Raw genomic sequence first — 19,982 nt, forward strand, 5'->3', positions numbered from 1 at the left:
GCCGGCCCTGCCTCTCACCGCCTCCCGCCGCCCGGGGAACGCGGTGCGTTTCGGTCCGGCTCGGAGCAGCGCGGCGGGGTGCAGTGGGTACGCTTGGAGCTCCCGGCCATGGCAGAGAAAGTTTCGGTGGCTGCCGAGCGGCCGCGAGCCGCCGGTTCCTCCTGCTCCGGCTCCTCCTCCGGCTCCGAAACTCTGTCCGAAGAAGGAGAGCCCGGCGGCGGGGCGGCGGCGGCTCCCGGCGAGAAACGGGTGAGCCGCGGCGGGCGTGCGGACGAGGACGATGCTTCGCTGGAGGAGCGCGATGAGGAGGTGCGCGTGGTGAGCGGGTCGGCTCGGCACGGCGTGGGACGGGGCGGCTGCGAGCCCCGGTGCCGTGCTCCGCAGCTTCGGCTGCTGCCCCTGCCTCTTCTGGCTGCCGTGCTGGAGCGAGGGGCTTGCGGCTCTCAGGATATTTCTATTTTTCATTGTATATACATATATATTTATTTATATGGCGGGAGTGTGTGTTGTTGAAGGCAATCCTGCTGATGCTAGCGTATCACCTTTGGGTAGCGTTGCTCTAGAGCAAACTCCTCAATGTCAGACGGAAGTGATGGGCAAGGCTCCTGAACTACGGTAATCCTTTTAGGAGAGCTAAAACAGCTGACAGCCCGTGGATTATGGCAGAGCTCCGTGGGTGATAGATCTGTACGTGATAGCAGCTCCGCGTGCTGTGCCTCTGCTCTTCTGGTCCAGCTGCAATGTCGTGTAATACACGTTTGGAATAAAATCCCAAACCCAAAAGCCTGTAGTACAGCACAATCACCCTTTTGTGCCTGAGACAGCATTTTTATTGTATTTGCGTGGTGTGTGCTCCTTGAAGGTGTTTCTTTCCTCATCCCCACACCACACATGTTATTCTGCTTGGCTGTTGCTTCCCATTGCCTCTGCTGACTACTGTGTGCCCACCTAAGTGCACGGCAGAGTTCCCTCTTACTATGGACAACTTCTGAATTTCCTTTTCGGTCATATTTCTTTATTCAATGCCCTGCGACCCACGGGCAGGAATTATGTGTAGCTTGTTTGGCTGTGGTTGCTGGGAATTCTCCCTCCACACTGATGGGTTGTTGATGGAGCTCCTGTGCCCTCCTGCACCCACTGGTGCCACCTCTGTTCAGTTAATACAGCTGTACTGCAGTGTGGTGATGTGGATTTGAATAAAACTGTCTTTATTCCCTGCTTTTCCTTCAGATATACAAACTTGAATCAGCTTCCACCCATGAAGGGTGGAATGGATTTAGAGTGCAGAGCATTATTCATGGTAGTAGTGGTAGAAGAATACATGAGGGTATATGAACGTTGTTATTACCATATTTTTTTTTTCCACAGAGCCGTGACATTGCTTTATTCCCCCGACAGCCCAAGCTCTGTGGCTGATGTTGGGATGGTGCACACTGTTAGGTAATTAATATGGCCGTCTTCTCAGCAGGTCTTGCACACACACTGGAGGCTGTGCTCACTGGAGTGTGGTGTTGGCTGGTTGGGCGCTTGGCTGCTGGGTCTGCACAGCGCTGTGCAGAACACACAGAGGCTGCCTGTTTGGTTAGCAGCCACTGGCAGGCTGGTTGACTTCTGGGCGGGGCTGGTTATTTCTGCATGCACTTTGGAGATGAGTTACAGGCACCTTTTGAAATACAGGGAAGATAAGAAAGAAGTCAACGCTGAGTTCTTTGGAATTTGCCAATTCTATGTGGTCAATCAGGTACCTCATCTGCAGTTCATGATACTGGAAGAGACCAACACAAACTCATTCTAATGTAGTGGGGAAAGGTTATTTGGAATATATAACGTTATTTCTCCCTCTCTATTCCCCTCCTTCTGGTTTGCTTCATTACCTGATAAACCTGTTTTTGTATGTGTTTTTGTGCTTTGGTTTTGCCAGTCCTTCCATTTTGGGGTAGTAAGAGCTTGCAGCTGAATACCTGCCTGCCTGCAGAGCCACCTGACAAATCAGCCTCTGTAATCACCATTTTTTGTACAAGGACACCAAAATGCAGAAGAGTGCAGAAATGAACCAGTGCGTACTGATTTAAAGCTGAGATATCATCAGTATTACCTGCGCACTGAAACCTGTGAGGGTAGTGGTGAAAGACAAGAGTAAGGTTTGAGATGAGCGTGCAGATGGTTTCAGCCTTTGTGTGTTGCCTGCCAAAAGTTGAGCATTGAGAGAAGTTCTGGAAGATCCCATTTTCACATTGACATCCCACTAATTACTTCCACAGAATAAAAATGTGGTTGTCCTGTCTGGCGTTCTGTCTTCTGAGTACTTTTGGTTTCACAGAGCTCCAGCACCTGGTCCTGCTGTCCCAGGCTTCATTTTTCCTCTTGCCCCCTCCTTGTTGCTGCTGCCAGCTTAGTAGAAGTCTGTTGTCACTCCTGTGCGGTGTCCTTCAGACAGCAATGAAGCCAGCTGTCCTGGTACTACTTTTGCTGCCACTTCAGCTGTCAGTATATTCTTTAGAAGCACAGCGTATAGATTTAGTTTGAAAATAATTTTAAAGCGAGTAATCAGAAAACATGTACATTTCCCCATACAGTTCATGTGCTGTTCCAGTAGAACTATTTATTCCCTGTGACACTGTGTATAATACACTTGACAACTCTGACCTTGCCTCCTCCTAGACCTTTTCTTTAGACTAAACATCTCCAGTGCCTTTAATCTTTTCCTATTGCATGTGTTTCCAGGTATCTGATCATTCTCACTGCTGTCTTGTGGACTCCTTCCAGCTGGTCACATCTGTCTAAAAGTGTAACATCAAAAAACAGGATACTGATACTCTTAAGTTAGGTCTTGCCGGAGCTGACTAGAACAGGAGGATTACTTCAGATTTCTCTACAGTGAAGTTATTGTTTATATAGCCCAGGTTGCTCTTGCAGTTTGTGATGTGGCATGATTTTTATATTCATATCTGAAGAATGATGTGAATATTTGGTTTTAGCTCAGTGAAGAAAAGTCATTGCTGTCATTTAGAGCAGGACTGTTTCTTCTATGTCCCGGAATTCATATGTAGGACTGAAAGATAGATAGATGGAAAGCATTAACTCTGAGAGGAAAATGGGGCAGAGAGTGTTAGGGTTGGAAGAGAAGGTAAATCACTTTTTTTCTATTCTTGTTACTTCATCCATAAACTTCACTTTAAGAGGAGAATGGAAAAAAAAAAAAGAGAACCAAAGAAAAACAGTCTTTCCTCTCATTTCATGTACGCAACAGGAAATAGTAGGTTACAAGATTATGACCACTAGTTGGGAAAGTGTTTTTGGTATCTTACTCTGAGATCTTGGAGACATGAAAATGAAACCCAGCTTTAATCTTGCAGGAAGATTTTGCTTCTGGAATCTCAATGCACGGCAACACTGTGGATAGCAAATGCATGGAATTCAGATGAATTTGAGCAAATTATTTGCCTGTTCTATTGTGATGTGAGTGACTAACTGTGCTGATGGAAGCTGGCAAGATTGGGACCGCATGGTGAAGAATGCATGATAGATACACTCTGTATAGTGTACCTATCTGCCTTACGAGACCACACCAGAATGGAATTATGTGGAAAGGGATAAATGCAAAGTGCCCCAGAATTTTCCTATCTTCCATTCTGCTGCATTACTATCTGTACACTAGTCTTCCTTTTGGCATAAAAAGAGCCTGTGAACAGGAAGCTTGTTTTATGAGGCTTATTGAAGCAAATGGTGCCAGATGTCATTGACTGCATTAGTTCCTTTCATTCAGAATGTTCTACAGTCTTTCAGTTGAGCATGGGATGTGTTCTTTGTAGATGGTGGCTTCCAAATCTTGTTTCAGAGGGCAGGTGAGAGCTCACTTGGGTTAATCATGTATCTTAAAAAAAAAAAGAAAGAAAAAAAAGAAAAAATGAATGAAGTCAGGCTTGTCTATTTCAGTAATATAAAGGATCTGATATTTGAACTGTTTCAGAGTTGTCTTTTCTCCCTTTCTGTCAGCTGATCTACAGAAAGAGTGTGTTTTTCTGCAAACCTTATCATAGTAGCTGGGAAAACACTTTGCTTACCATTGCAAAATAGCAACCTGGGAGGATCAGTAGTTTTTTAGAGAGAATTATATTTTGCCATTTTTCAGACTGTGACAACAATGTGCTGTGGTTCCAAAGCTTTTACCCTCCCAGCATCTTCTGAATTACCATACTGACTCCTCTTTTTCATTATTTTAGGTATTGTAGATACTTACCTCATAAAAACGGGGATTATTTTGTTCGCAATTCTAATTCTTGCTCTGTAAATTAAATCTTTTATATTAAAGTGGCTGTCAGAGTTGATGAACATTGGTTATATGCTGAAAAAATAAGCAACATGAAAAGAAAGGATTTCTGATGAAAAATGTCCACTGGATTTTGATGTGGATTATTCTGTTTTCCCCTCACTATCTAGTATCATGTGTTAAAAAAAATCTTTCACTGTGTAAAAAGAGAAGTGCAAGAGCTGTATCTGTTGTTGCTTATATTGAAACACCTCCATCTACGTTCTTGTTGTTCATAGCCCAATCTGTTGGGGGTTCAGGAGGAATGTATGATGGGAATTTGTTACTGGGAAGCTAAGTTTCTGTGTGAAAGTATTTGTAGCAAGGTAGCAGGGGTGGTGAAGAGTGTTGCTCTGAAAACTGCTCTTTCACACATTTGTCCTTAAGCATATGTGTGCTAGAGAGCTACAGTACCTCCTGCATCACAGATTGTCTGCCAGATCTTCACCCCAACAAAACTGTAATGGGGGGGGGAAGGGAGAAATAAAATGCATTAAGTAAGTAATGAATGGTGGTAATGCTTATGTGTGCATCCATTTGTAGTGGAGATGGTTGCGTTTCTGTCACTGTGACCCAGCTGGTGGTGATGTTTTTATTGGTTTTCTTTCTCTACTTGTGCTTGTCCTGCCAAAGTGCTAACTGTGTACATGCTTTAACAGTGTAGGAGATATCATGGGACTTTTTTTTTTTTCTTTCAAGTGTTTCAGACATTCTTGTCTCTGACAGTGATGGATCATTCCTTGCTGAAGTACACTCTGAATGCTGCAGCTATCTGGAGATTAATTGCCTAATTGCAAGAGTGTGATCTTTAGATCACACTAAGGAACAGTAATGCAGTCATAAAATATATATTTCTCTGTGTAAGTGTGATTGCAGTGGGATTAACTAAACACTCATCTAGTCTAGTGCAGGCTGCAAACTGTTTTCGTCATGTAAGCCAGAGAACAGCACTGTCTTTGTTTTTATATATGCTTGTGATAACTTACATTCAAAGTTAAATACTACACAACTTGCATCTGTAGGTCTGTCTCAACGGTCATTTAAAACACTTTGTTTCTAATACAAAGAATGTATGTTTCTGTCCTGCCCAAAATTTGAAGTAACATTGTAAGGCATGCATGCTGATGTAGTATGTTGACCTTGGCTGGACACCACGTGTCCGCCAGGCTGCTGTCACACTCCTCTTCTTAAGAAGGACAAAGGAGAAAATATGGTGAGAAAAAGGCTCACGGGATGAGGTAAGGACGGCGAGATCACTCAGCAATTACTGTCACAGGCAAAACAGACTCAGGACAAGGGAGACTGATGCAGTTTGTTGCCTACCGCTAACAGACTAGAGCAGCGAGAACGAAAAAACACCTTCCTCCCATCCACCTCTTCTGTCTCCACTGGAGCAGCACAGAGGAACAGGGAATGGAGGCTGCGGTCAGTCCGTAACGCTTCCTTTCTGCCGCTCCTCATGGCCGCTCTGCGCTGCTCCGCGTAGGTCCGTCCCACGGGATGCCGTCCTGTCCCAGCTGGTCCTGTGTGGGTTTCCCACCGGCCGCAGCTCTGCAGGCACTGCTCCACACGGCTCCGTACCACGGGGCCCACCCTCAGGAGCAGCTCCGGCACTGTCTCCATGGGCGGCAGCTGCCCCAGCCCTCCTGCCCCACCGCGGGCTGCTCCCCACGGGCTGCAGCTCCGGCCCGGGGCTGCTCCTGCGGTGCTCTCCGTGAGCGGTGCCTCCTCCAGGCCTCAGCCACTGCTGCACCGTGGGCTCCTTTGTGGCTGCCCGGGAGATCTGCTCCGTGCGGTGCCCGTGGGCTGCAGGGGACAGCCTGGTTCTCCGTGGGCCTCTCCTGGGCTGCAGGGAGCTGCTGCTCCGTGCCTGGAGCACCTCCTGCACTGACCTTGGTGCCTGCAGGGCTGCTTCTCTCACATTTCCCACTCCTCTCTCCTAGCTGCTGTTGTGCAGCATATTTCCCCTATCTTAAATCTGCTCTCCCAGCGTTGCTCATGGCTCAGCTCGGCCAGTGATAGTTCCCTTCTGGAGCAGCTGGAGCTGGCTCTCATCTGCCATGGAGCAGCTGCTGCGCTCTGCTTGCAGAGGCCGCCTCTGCTACTTCCCCACCACCAAAACATTTCCATGTAAACCCAGTACAGATGTATCCCGAAAACACACTGGGAGGGGAGTGACTCATGGATGTGGGCTTTATCTAACACTGTTGTGTTACCTGTGGTGTTGCCTGAGATTCTAGATTGTTTGTATGATAGTAGCAATATTTGCAGCTCTTTGGAGATTGTTTTCAAGACATTTGGTAGGCATAAATAATCCTATAACTAGAATATCTCCCTTCTCACTTGGAGTAAGTGGGAGCTAAAGAAGCAGATTCAGGCGCTGAGTTGCTTATCTGTTTTCATGTGCCAGAGGGAGGTGGGCACTTGAAAGTCTCCTATGGAGATAGAAGAAGGAGGTGATAATTCCAGTCTTCAGAACAAAATTTGTATGCCTTCCTAAAAAAGGTTGGGCTTTTTGTGCCCTTTAAATTTTACAAGAAAGGGGAAATGATTGTGAAGCTAGTCTTCAGGACCCCATGTCTGTATGTTCAACTGAAATCAAATGCGGAGGAACGTAATTTCTGTAAAGATCTTTTCCTCAGTATGTGGAGGAGGACTTCAGTCCAGTGACATCTGTGCCTTTGCTTTGATGGCACTTTGGCTGAGTGTATGCTACATTGAACTGAGCGTCAAGGAACACAACAGCATGGTGCTTTTCTTGTACTGTGAGGAAGCTCCATATGATGCGGCTGCACTTCTGCCAGTAACAGTTTGTGTGAAGTTGTCTTTACACAAAGGGCTGAAAGAGTCCTAGGTCTGGAGGCATGAAGTATGAGGTCTGTCAAGTGCAATGTAAATGAGAAGATAGTTGAGCTAGCAAGCTGAGCAGTTAGAAAGCCTTTTACTGTGAGAATCTGTGTAATGGGATCTCTTTCCTCTCGGTTTTGTTGCATGTTATGCTCCTTCCCTCCTGCTCCCCAAAGCATAGGTGCAGCCTCAAACATTGCCATGCTCAAGAATTTACAGTGGTTTATCAATTTACATGGTTTATTATCTTGCTATTTGAGTTATACTGTATTGGCAAACATTAACCAGCAACATGCTTCTGTGCAAGGCATGAGAAGGTATTTACCCTTATTTTAAAGACAAGAATCTGAAATGCAGAGTTAAGAGACTCATACGAGAGGTGTGATGAGAAAACTAGGAATGTGAGCAAAGTTTTCTGTTAAAGTTTCCTTAGCCAGAATTGCTCTGACACCAGGCAGCTTTTGTATACTCAATACAGTGAAGTGGATGCCTGTTAGGAATTTGGGAGACAGGTTCTGTCTGTCTGCCCATTCACGCATTCAAATGCTGTACTGGAAAATGGCTTGTTCAGTCTCTGCAGAGCCTCTTTAAAAATTCCAATATAGGCTTCAAATTAAATCTACAGTCCAAACTTTGTTCTGTCTCTTCCTTCAGCCTTAAGATTTGATTAGTGTGTGTGTGGTTTTTTTTTTAAATTTATTTTAGTTCTTCTCTTTCAGCTGTGGAGTTTAAAGTTCTTTTTAAAACAAGATTTTCATAGTTGAGTGTTATTGAGGCTTTATGATGTATGAGTGATGAGAGACTGATGAGAGAGTGCTGAAAATTATGAGATGTTGGTAGCTCTGTATGAAATGATAGAGAAGGAAAGAGGTGCAGGTACTTAAGGGCAAGCTCCCTGAGAAGGCAAAAATGATGTAGGAGAGTGGTGGTAAACTCTGCCCTGATATCAAGCCAGAGACTTCACTTTTATTTTGCAGATCCAAGTAGTTCTACAGATTCTTTTGTAGCAGAGGAATACTGTGATCACAATTCCGGATGAAAAGTTGTCTTGCGTAGCCAGGAAGCAGTGGGATGAGCACGTTGCCCTCCTGTACAAATATAACTAAGTGGATGAGTTTGGTTTGCCCAGAGGCGAACTGCAATTATGTCAGGGGTTTAAGTGTTCTATGGTATAAACAGTCTGGTAGCCCTTGCCACAGCCTTTCTTTATTGTGTGCCTCTAGGTTTTGAGTGGGAACCAGGGAATAATGCTATCTTTTTTTTTTTTTTTTCCCCTTAACTGACCCATGGTCTTGAACTGATAAAGGATATTTGTTGTTGTTGTTTTTTTTTTTTGCAAACTATAAAAAATTCTTCCAAAATGATTAAATGTTAAATGTGGATGAAAGTAACTGATAATAGGATGGCTACCTATATAACAAAGCAAGAGATGATTTCCCTGTTGCCTGGCAAAGGATCTTGTGTGTTAGTGGCATTTTGTGGTGTTGCATTTTAATGATGGTGTTTATCTCATTATATTCTTTTTATTTTTTTAATTTTTCTTTTAATTCCCAGAAGGTAGTGTTCATATACTGAGTGATGAACTTACTTTGTGAGGCCATGCTTGCAGGACTGCACAGTTAATTGCACCTGGACTACTAATCATCATGTTGTTTTCAATAGCCTGGCAACCATGAGGAAGAGAGCTGTGGGTGAATGGAGCAGATGAACTACTGCACTAAATTGCTAATTTGATTTTCATTGTTACCTCAGGAAACTTTTACTAGAACGTGGTGATGCTGTACCTACAGTGCAGTGGGTGCTTTCATTGTAACGTTGTTATTCAGGCCATATAACAAAAACGTCTCAGATCCCTTTCATGCAGTGTTTCAGATTTTGTGCATGACAGGGAAGGGCAGGAGGTAATGTACCAGATGCATGGTGTTCTGACCTAGCTAACAGAATAGACTGTTTACAGAAAGTCATGGAAAAGCCTGTAGCTCAACTGGGTCTTTATAGTTTTGATAAGTACATAGGCTAGTGTAAACCATCAGGAGGTGTTTTTATGTATTATCTGTGGTTCGTTCCCTTGTTCAAACACTGTTTGTTGTGTTTGTGGAGCAGTGGTGATAACGTTACACCATTTAAGGGCCTGTTCTACAATTAAAGCTGCTGCTGATTTCCTGCAGTAAGCGGGGTATTGTTTTGAATGTGCAGCTCGGTCCATGTTATTATAAAACATATGTCTAAATTATAGACTCAGAAGCTGAAACAGCAAGGAGGGAAACTTGAGCACATCATTTTTTGGCTTGGTCACTGTGGGACAGTGACAGTCATTGACGTGGTATTTCTTGAGTCTCTTGAGCCATAGGCTATGAGTTGAGCTTACAGCTTGGGCTTGGAGTTGCACTGAATTCTTCTGAGAGAGCACATGAACATATGTATGCAAACAAAGGCTGTATTTAGGTAGTTGTTAGATATATGCTCTTCTCAGGAAGATGACAATAGGTTGAAGAAAATCTGTAGTGGCTTACAGCACCATCACTCTGTGCTTAGTATTACCTTCCCATCTGGCAGCTATTTCTGTGATTTCCCCTCATTTGCTTCCATACCAACTCAAATGCTTAGATTTAAGTTCCCATCAGGGTAATAATTAATGACTGAGATTGAAGCAACTGAAACTAACGGTTACACACAAAAGCTCTAGTCATGCAAAGTAGAAGAGCTGCAGGTAGGGTAAAGCTGTGATGGTTGACATACCCTAGAGGAAAACCTCCATAGTCTTCAATAATTCTTATGCTTCAAAACATGTAGCTATTAGCATTATGGTAGGAGGGACATTAGACACAAATTGACTGCATGTTAAAAATATAAAAACTAAAAGCCACACCATCAGGCACTTCAGGTGTAAACTTGAGGGTGAGGAGAAAGACTGCATTTGAACTTTGGTATGTCAGTAAACACTTAAGATGGGGCTTGCGCTTCCCAGCTGTTTAGCTCACCTGCATGCTGCTCAAGGGAGCAGCTGTGCCAGGGGCTGCCTCGATGTACCTTGCACACAGCAGAGGAGTAGCCTTGTGTGTGCCCTTGTGACCTACAAGCCAAGAGAGACAGTTTTTACATCTTTAAGAGCTAAAGTGCTTTAATTCCAGGTCTGTTTTCCCAATGTGACGCTCTTAAGTAGTGTTTTCTTGACATGGGAATTATATTAAGAAAAAGTAAATTCCAGAAACTGCAGATGGTGAATGTGGATACATCAAGTCACAGACCTGTCACTGGAAAACAAAGAGTCGGAATTAGCAAACTCAGTATTGGGCTCTAACTTGGGCCAAGTCAGGAATGTTTTTCAGCATGTGTGTTAGATTCTTACCTGTAGCTAGCTTCATTTACTGAAACCTTGCATGCTCTTTGCATTTCTTTTAAAAACAGTTGCTTTATTAGAAACAAAAAAAACCGTAAATGCAGTTGTTCTCCCTCTGATTACATTAATGCCTTTCCTTTAATTCTTTCCATATGGGAGCTTAATGGATTGCATTGCAGAGAAGTTATTTGATGCGGAAATTTCTTGTGTGCGGCTTCAGGAAAATGGATGCTATGGCTGTCTGGAGATGAGCCTTACATGAGTAAGGATGTAAGGAAATGCTCTTCCTACAAAACAAGTGGGACAAGTGCGACAGTCTGTCCCTTGGAAGCAAGTAACTCTGTGTGTGGGGGATGGATTAGCTGAATGAAACAGCTGTACCTGAAACTGCATTCACACTGTACATGTTTTGGGGGTACTGCCTTCAGGCTATCTTTCATGTGATGCAGTGGGCTGATGTTTTAGCATGCTGCCAGTCGTACAGGAATTGGGTATACTTTGGGACTTGCCAGCTGGGCGGTTGGAGCCTCACTGACTTGTTTGGAGTGCATGTGGGTGTGGTGTGGTGTTTTTAATTAGTTGTTCATCTCTGTCTTCATTGATTATTGTTGAAGTAATATGCTTTCATGAGAGAATTAGCAGGTGGTTGGTGTGTTAATCCTTTCTGTTCAGATTTGAGTTTGATAATCCACCTTCTAGATGCCTTGCCTGTCAAAGGCTGTGATTTCTGTCTGTGATTTCTGCCTAGATTTTTAACAGGAACGTTCTTCCTACACACAGTAACTCCTTGGCAGCTTCTTCCTATGTTTAGGCATAGTCATTTCTAAACAGATTTGCCTGTCTCCTAGGAGACAAAGCAATACCATTGCATATGATATTAATCCTTAAAGATGTTATATATGCATATAAGTAAACATGGAGAAATTACATTGTTTGCCTTACACTTTAAGAGATGTGGGCAAGAAGAACGGCTTGACCTGCTTTTAATCTCTGACAGTACTGCCAGCAGAAGCCTTCTGCAGCATGCCTTGGTGATTGTGCAGTGTTTGTTGTTGTTCAGGTAGCATCCAAATAAAGACAGTTAAGCTGCTTAAATAAACTTGTGGGCAAAATATATTCTCCTAGCAATGGATATCTGTTTGCTGTAAATATAAATCTAGAGCACAGGCTTTAAGGACTGAAACCACTGCAGTTCTAATGCATGTGTGTGGGACATAACTTGCTCTGTAGTGGATTAATGACATTTATATACCAGAAGTCTTCAGAAGAAGCTTCCTGAATTTGTTCTTGATGTGATGGAACGTATATTTACATAAGGTATATGCAGAATGCATAGCTGTTCTTATTTACTTTCATATTAGGATGGTTCTAAGACTTCCTCCTGAAAGATTTGTATAGCTATAGATTTATGAAGATCTAAATAATGCAAGTGAAAGTGGGAAGAAATCAACCTTGAAGGCGTTTTCCTACAGACGTAGCAGTTAAATGCAGTTAATTCTGGTGAGCGTATATGTACAGGTGATGTGGCAGAACACTTCTTGCAGCCACCCAGAGACATCCTGTACATGCTGAGCACTTCAGTGCTGTAATGGGGTGCTTGGCATTGTACTACAGCATAGCTAAGCACAGAGGTACACACAGGTCTGAATATAAATCTGCTCAATCAAAATTATCATTCTTTTCTACTGTATTGTACTTGTCATGCAGTATTCCAGTGCTCTTATGCATTGGTGATTATCCATCTAAGTGCTTTTGTGTGGAAATGTAGACATGAAGTATAAGCTTAAAAACTAAAAAATTAAGAATTATAAAATGTGACAAAGCAAAAAACCATACTGGACATATATACCAGCTGAGTCAAATCTTCATTATTGACTCTTGTGTGTGATTACACACAGCCCCAGTGCTGGTGTTTTTAAGGCTCTGTTGAATCAGGCTGAAGTTGTCAAAAGAAATCAAGTGCTGTTTTCCTTCTTTGCTTCTCTGCCACTACTGCTGTCTTGTGCTGTTAGTGACTAAAGCTTGGTTTTACAGAGTTTGATCTCAGTGGCTCCAGATCAAGTTTGCTGAGAGCATTTATAAACAAAAATCTATCTAGCCTTGCAAAATGGTGGGCTGTGTTTCTTCTTCTGGTCTCTAAAGCAGAAATCCAGATCTGGTACTCAGGAACACCTGTGAAAATCCATTGTTTGCTGTGGTTTAGTAAGTGCATCTTGTTCTCAGTGAAGTCCTCTTCAGATATTTTTTTTAACCCTCAGTACTTGCAGCAGCGGTGGGTGCAGATGCTCAGGTGCTGGCATGGGAGCTGCAGAGGCCTCTGTGAGGAGAGGCCAGTGCCACCCCGTGCAAGACATAGCTGGTTCCAGCAGACCCATTGCAGGCGACAGCTGAGCTCATCAGCCAAGCTGGTGGTCTGTCTAGGAAAACATGTCATAGAAAGGGTAAAGTCAGTGTACTGGGGAATCAAGAGGAGTAGCCCTGCAGACAGTGAGGTCAGAGGAGGAGGTGCTCTGGATGCTGAGCAGAGGTTCCTCTGTAGCCTGTGGAGAGGACTATGGTGGATCAGGTTTATCTAGAAGGACTGTAAGCCTTGGGAAGGGCCCATGCTGGGGAAAAGTGTGGGAATGAAGGAGCAGCAGAGATGAGGTGTTACAGACTGACAAAACCTCACTTCTCCAGCTCTGTTTAGGGACCTTATAGGTGCAGCCCCCTGCCATGGGCAGGGTTGCCAACTGCTAGGTCACACTGTTCAGGGCCCCATCCACCCTGGGCTTGAGTGCTTCCAGGGATGGGGCATTCACAGCTTCTCTATACCAGTGCCTCACTGCTCTCTTGAGTAAAGAATTTCCCCCTCACATCCTGTATAAATTTCCACTCCTTAACTTTAAAATTATTCCCCTTTGTCTTATCTCTTATCAGACAATGTAAAAAGTCACTCTCCCTCGTGTTTATAAGCTACCTTTAAGTATTGGAAGCCTGCCATGAAGTCTCCTGGGAACTTCTCCCTCCACTCTGAACAAATCCAGCTCCCTCAACCCTTCTTCATAGGTGCTCCAGCCCTCTGTTTATCTGTGTGGCCCTCCTCTGGACCCACTCCATCAGCTCCCTGTTTTTTTTTTTTTTTTTGTTCTGGTGGCCCCAGGCCTGGATGCAGTACTGCAGGTGGGGCTTCATGAAGGCGGAGCAGAGGAGGACAACCAGTTCCCTCTCCCTGCTGGCTACCTCTCTTTTGATGCAGCCCAGGATATAGTTGGTGTTCTAGGCTGCGAGTGGGCACTGCTGGCTCACATCCAGCTTATTGTCCACCATGACCCCCAGGTTTTGCCTGTTTTGATATGTGATCTCTCTGTCTTTATCTCAGCCCATGAGCCTTTCCATCTTATTTTCATCTTCCTTCTGTGGAGGGGGAGTGAGAGAGTGACTGGGTGGGGTTCTGGCAACTGGTACAGGACAACCCACTGCAATTCTTTGTATATGTAATGCATTTGAAAAACTTTCTAAAAAGAAATTATCTGGAAAAAAATGTAGTTATGTATATGTTCAAGAAGCTGATATGATGGCAGCTGGATCTGTGCTCACTTTGCAGGTGATTTTTTTGTTTTCTTAATGAAGCTATATAAACTGAGTTTACAGTCAAATAAATTTAACACATTAAACATCACTTCTGGTAACTGAGGCAGGGTTCTTGGCTTTGTGTATTCTCATCTTTAACCGTACCTCTTCTCGGAGTGTGCCTAGTGCTGTTGTCATATAACTAAGTCTGTAAATTAATTTAAATATCAAGTAATATCTGCATAACTACAGGTGAGAAGGCATTTTCTTGTTTGCAAAGCTGATGGAAGTGGCAGCAGTGATATCGGTTTTTGAATGAACTGAGCTCTTACGTCAGACTCCAGAATGGTTTCATTAACATTTAGTTATGTGCAATAGGTGTGGAATTGTGCGGCTGCTTATTTGGGGAAGAATTCTGACTTCTTTATGCAGTATTTTTATACAGTCACTGAAGTTATGTGCAAAATGTGTTTCTAGCTTTTTTTTTTCCCCTGAAGTCCTAGGGATGTTGTGGTGGTGAATGGAATTAAATCCAGCTGATGACCAGTCACGAGTGGTGTTCCCCAGGGGTTGGTACTGGGGCCAGTCCTGTTTAGTATCTTTAATTATCTAGGCAAGGAGATTGGGTGCACCCTCAGTAAGTTTGCAGATGATGCAAGGTTGGCAGGAAGTTTCGATCTGCCTAGGGGTAGGAAGGCCCTACAGAGGGATCTGGACAGGCTGGATTGCTGGGCTGAGGCCGGTGGGATGAAGTTCAGCAAGATGAAGTGGATCCTGCACTTTGGCCACAACAACGCTACAGCCTTGGGGCAGAGTGACTGGGTTACTGTATGGAAGAAACGGACCTGGAAGTGTTGGTCAGTGCTGAGCTGAACATGAGCCAGTGTTGTGCCCAGGTGGCCAAGAAGGCCTACGGCGTCCTGGCTTGTATCAGAAATAGTGATGCCAGCAGGAGCAGGGAAGTGATCATCCCTCCGTACTCAGCACTGGTGAGACCCCACCTCGAGTACTGTGTCCAGTTTTGGGCCCCTCACTACAAGAAAGACATGGAGGCCCTGGAGCGTGTCCAGAGAAGAGCAATGAAGCTGGTGAGGGGTCTGGAGCACAAGTCTTAGGAGGAGTGGCTGGAAAAACTGGGATTGTTCAGTCTGGAGAAGAGGAGGCTCAGGAGAGACCTTATCGCCTTGTACAACGACCTGAAAGGAGGTTGTGATGAGGTAGGGATTGGTCTCTTCTCCTGCATAACTAACAATAGGACGAGGGAGAATGGCCTCAGGTTGCACCAGGGGAGGTTCAGGTTGGCTACTAGGAAAAAATTTTTCTCTGAAAGAGTGGTCAGGAACTGGAATGTGCTGCCTGGGGAGGTGGTTGAGTCACCGTCCCTGAAGGTATTCAAGAAGTGTTTAGATTTAGTACTAAGGGACATGGATTAGTGGTTAAGTATTGGTGGATGGTTGGACTAGATGATCTTGCAGATCTTTTCCAAACTTGGTGATTCTGTGATTCTAAGTAGGTACTGGCGCTGCTGAGGTCTATAGGAGTGACCATAAGCAAACTGAAGTCTGGAGTTGTTACAGTTGTTCCTGCAGAGCTGCAGTGTCTGTTCATCTGTCACTTGTCATTTTGTAAGGAGCAGCACCGATTGTTTGAACACTGAGAGTAAACAGTAACTCTGGTAGGATATTGTAATATAGAATTACATTTAAAGAAACCCAAAGTGGCTTTACTTCTTGGAAGTGAAGGCTATTTGATTTTATTTAGAGAGAAGGTAAAATAAGTCTAATGATGAGGTGGCATACTTAGATTAAAAGGAGGCTTGGAAAAATTGGATTATCTGACATGATTTACCCTTGTAGTTGCTGCTGCAGCCTCATGCTGATGGTTTGTTCTTCTGGGCGAAGGATAGCTTTTTTTCCTCTAGGAGAGGGCAAGTCCAGGTTAGGAAGAGTAGTAATTTGAGAAGTCGTTAAAGCAGTATGTGTGCTGTACACTTTCATTTCAACAAACATTGTTGTAAAAATATGTGGTATTTGTCACAGATGAGTCTTGTAAGTATCTTAAGAGTAGGAGTGTGGAGTATGGGGAGGTAGATTAATTAAACCTTTTTTTTTTAATTTTACATAACTTAATAAGCTATAAGTTGAGGATTTTCCAGCTTTCTAATGACCAAGTCTTTCCATTTTAAAACCTTTGGGCAATCTTAAATGAACCGGTCTGCTTAATAAACACTTGTGTATGAGTTTAGGACTTGTGTTGTAGAAAGACATGTGGGCTGGAACCATGCTCTTTTTTTATGTGACAGGATAAAAATTCCAGGTCTAATTGGATCAAGGCTTCTCCTCCCTAACTGGTGATGTCACTGGAAAGACAGGAGAAACCTGTTGTTTTTTCCCTTTTCTTGCAGGTGGTAAGCAGAGCTTCCTGCATGAGGGAAGATGATGAGTTTGAATGAGCAAGGTGCCATTCAGCCAGGGCTCATGTGTGATGTGCCTGCCGGGGGCACTCTGCTGTGGTGGCTGGATTTGCTGCTGGCGTGATGCAACAGGTATATGTGGCCATGGGCCTGGAGCCATGATTTGTTGCCTTCACTTCTCTGTTTGGCCTGTGCTTGCCTTCAGTCTGCAGTGTTCACTAGTGTGGCAGATTTATCAGCTGCGCTAGGGCCTTGCTATGTACTTAAAACTGAACAGAATTGGTTTCGTGGAGATGACCTTTTTTCCTCCACTATATTTTTAGCTGATTTTCCCCAAAACTAGTTGTTGCTGTTTTTCTGTTCAGTGGCTTTTGGTTCTTGCCTCAGTTCAGCCACCAGTGTGTGCTGCTTTAGTAAAATCATGTAAGTTCTTTTCAGAGCAACGAACGTCTTGTAACAATGCCTGTATTGAAAAAGTAAAGCTAGTTGCCTTTGCAAAGATGTGTTAAAAAGAGTGGTAGTCTGGCTACTCAAGCACGGAGGAAAGTGGCTTATTCGTGTTGGCCTAACTTAATGAGTTCCATGGAACACTACTGCCGTTACTTCATCTGCAATGTCAGTAGCAAGTACTTGAGTATGTACTTGTAAGATCTCTTCAGCTAAAGGAAAAACAGAGCTAGCAAACATTTATGTGTACAAACTATTCAAAGGTGTGTGGCTGTACCAGCAAGCTGAAATGAGTGTGGCACTCTGAAGAGGGGTGAGGTATTTGGAGGCATCTGTCAACCCAACAGCCAAACTGAAAATTTTTCCAGGATTGTCTTTTGTACTGCAGAGAAAAAACAGTAAAAGAAATAAACAAAACAGAAACGTACACAATTCCATACTGCTGATTCTCAGCTTGGTTACCTTGCCTAATTTGGTTGCTCCATTAGAGAAGGTATATTGATGCCCACTGGTTGACTTTGAGCTTTTGCTTTTCTTCAGTGTGTGTCTGTTCCAGATCTGGCTGAATACATTAGCTGTTTTCCTTTTTCAGTCTGTATTAGGTATCCTGAGACTGCAACAAGTCAGGTATGTGTGTCACCTGATGTTTAGGATGGTCATGTTTACCTCCTTGCATGCACACACAAAATTTGCTTGTGGCTCTGTATGCGCTGTGTGTTTCAGCACAGGTGCTTATCTAACAAATGGCAAGTATGTAGTATTCATAGTGGTACCAAACTGCTCTTGTGCAAACTGCTGCCATTGGTCTTGTATGTAGTGGTAACTTCTTGTCACCCAGCGATGTGCCTAAGCAGAGGGAACAGCTGCATATTCATTCATACACGCAGCTGGCTAATGGGACAGTGATACTCCTGAAGTACAACTCTAATCCATCTGCTTCTGATGACATATCTCTTGCCTCAGCACAGATAGGAATTTGAAAAGAGTAATGAATATTTGAAGTTGTTAAACCGTGGGACAAGTTCCTACCTTGACATTAGCTTAGAGAGAGCTGAGGCAAGTTACAGCATAGTGGATTTGTCTCAGCAATCAGACAACTTTCTCTGAGATAGCGTGGTTCAGATTGTCTACCCAAGGTGAGATACTGATTGACAAGAAAATTGAAGAAGACACCATGTTTCTGGGGTGGAGGTAGTGGCTAGGTTCAGAGGAATGGAAGAGAAAGGAATTTATTTCATCTTCTCTCCTGTAATGTCTTTACAAAAAACTGGTTGTGAATGTGGCTGAGAAATTCACGTTCGGGTTGTAAAGAGCTCATGAATGCAAGTGAAATTTGTGAAGCTTGGAAACTGAAAATACACTCACTCATTAATTTCTGTGTTGTACCATCCCCCTCTCTCAATTTAAGATTCTTGCAGTGTGTATCCATTACTTGTGGGCCTGCGTTGGGACAGGATTGTGATAAACTTGCAAGAGCCCTGGCCTGCCTTCCACTGACTTTCAGGTTAGCTTCCCAAATGAAGGCAAAAGTAAATTACCTGTAACCTGCTGATGTTAATCACAGCCTGCTACAGATACAGGTGTAGATTTCTGTTTGCCTTTCAGGCTGCTGGCTGATCAGAGGTGCTGTGATCAGAAACTTCATTCAGACTTCATAACATGTTAGTTGAATTGTGAGGATTTCAGGTCTGGATGGGACCATACAGACATCCATGCATCTAGACTGCATGCTTCGGATCAGGTACAGACAAATTATTGCAATATGAGCACAGACTTATTTAGGATAAGTGAAGAGAAATTGAATTTTAAATGCTGTAAGGTCTTTAAACAAGTAAACTATAAATGTGTGGATGTGACTGATGAAAAGACTCAGTCCTGTGTGCTGCTATTAAGGTTTTTAGGCTGACAGTATTTTTAAGTCATGGTTATTTACCTTTTATATTGGGGATAGGAGGGTCAACAATCTGGATTTTTTTTGTAGACAAATGTTAGCAAAATAACTTCTTTAATATTTGTCTACCTTAATTGCAATGCCATAGAAAATTGTATGATCTGCTATTTTTAGTTTTCCATGTCTGTTTTGATGATACAGTGCATTAGACTGCTATTAAATATTCTAAGCCATTGTACTTGTTGTCATATTGCATCTGCCTACGAGGAATTTGTTTGATCATTAAGTCACGGGAGGGAAAAAGATACAGCTCTGTGCATTCCTTTTTCTTTCCTTTTTTTGATTTTATTATTTGAAGTAGGTAATTCTGAAGCTGGAGTGTTTCTAGATATGCTACTAGTGGCAGGCTTCTCAAAAAAGTCAGTGACAGCATTAAAGTATTCTTCTTTTAAAGCTCCAGCAGCAGGCATCAGCAAGACTTCGGTCTCATGCCTTTAATTATCTGTTTCACCCTTGTATTTCCTCAAATGTAAGAAACTCAGCATTTTTTTTTTCTTTTTCCCCTCACAGTGTCATATTGTCACATATTATACTGCTGTAAAATATAAGACTTGGTGAAGAAGTTGGTAGATGCGTTAGCTGAGGATAGGTTGCTTGGAAGGGAAGATCTGTGTTTTTGGGCAAGCTCTGAGCATTGAGGAAACGTTTGGCCCAGAATTCACAGTGTAGGCAGAGGAATCCTACTGCACTGTAACCAAATGGAAATGAACTGGAAGTGATGGATTACACTATGAACAAAGGTTTGGGAATATGCGTCTACAGCAAGTATCAAAACTATATTTTTACGATGTGCAAATTTTGAGAGCTGCAGTGCTTGAAAATTGGCTCCTCTTGATCTGACAAGTTGAAGTTCATGCTTTGTTGGTCTCTCTGTAGCTGCATTGACATCAGAAATGTCACGACCACTTTGTTAGCACATTTATCTTCTGTTAGGAAAAAAAAAAAACCTGGATAATTCCAGGTTTTTGGCTGCATAAATTAACTCCCCCTCTACCTGACTGATGTGAGAGGTAAATGGGTTATTCTCTTTGCATTATAAATGAACTCTTGGTGCTTTGTAAGCTATTATAGTGTTAGAATTAATGATGAAATACGCATATTGCACACAAGCCTGATAGTTGAT

The 19,982-nt window shown here is 43.3% G+C and overlaps 1 protein-coding gene across 4 annotated transcripts in view; it reads left to right on the plus strand.

Moving 5' to 3' along the window:
- The window catches only part of MAST4 (microtubule associated serine/threonine kinase family member 4), a 300,840-nt gene continuing 280,864 nt past the window's right edge, over positions 7–19,982 (plus strand). For all 4 annotated transcript variants that reach the window (XM_021379467.1, XM_021379469.1, XM_021379468.1 and 1 more), the window contains exon 1: positions 7–309. In XM_021379467.1, the coding sequence (XP_021235142.1) occupies positions 109–309 (201 nt within the window). In that variant the 5' untranslated portion in view covers positions 7–108. The remainder of the gene's footprint in view (positions 310–19,982) is intronic.

Source organism: Numida meleagris, chromosome Z (genome assembly GCF_002078875.1).
Source record: "Numida meleagris isolate 19003 breed g44 Domestic line chromosome Z, NumMel1.0, whole genome shotgun sequence".
NCBI classification, from domain to species: Eukaryota; Metazoa; Chordata; class Aves; order Galliformes; family Numididae; genus Numida; species Numida meleagris.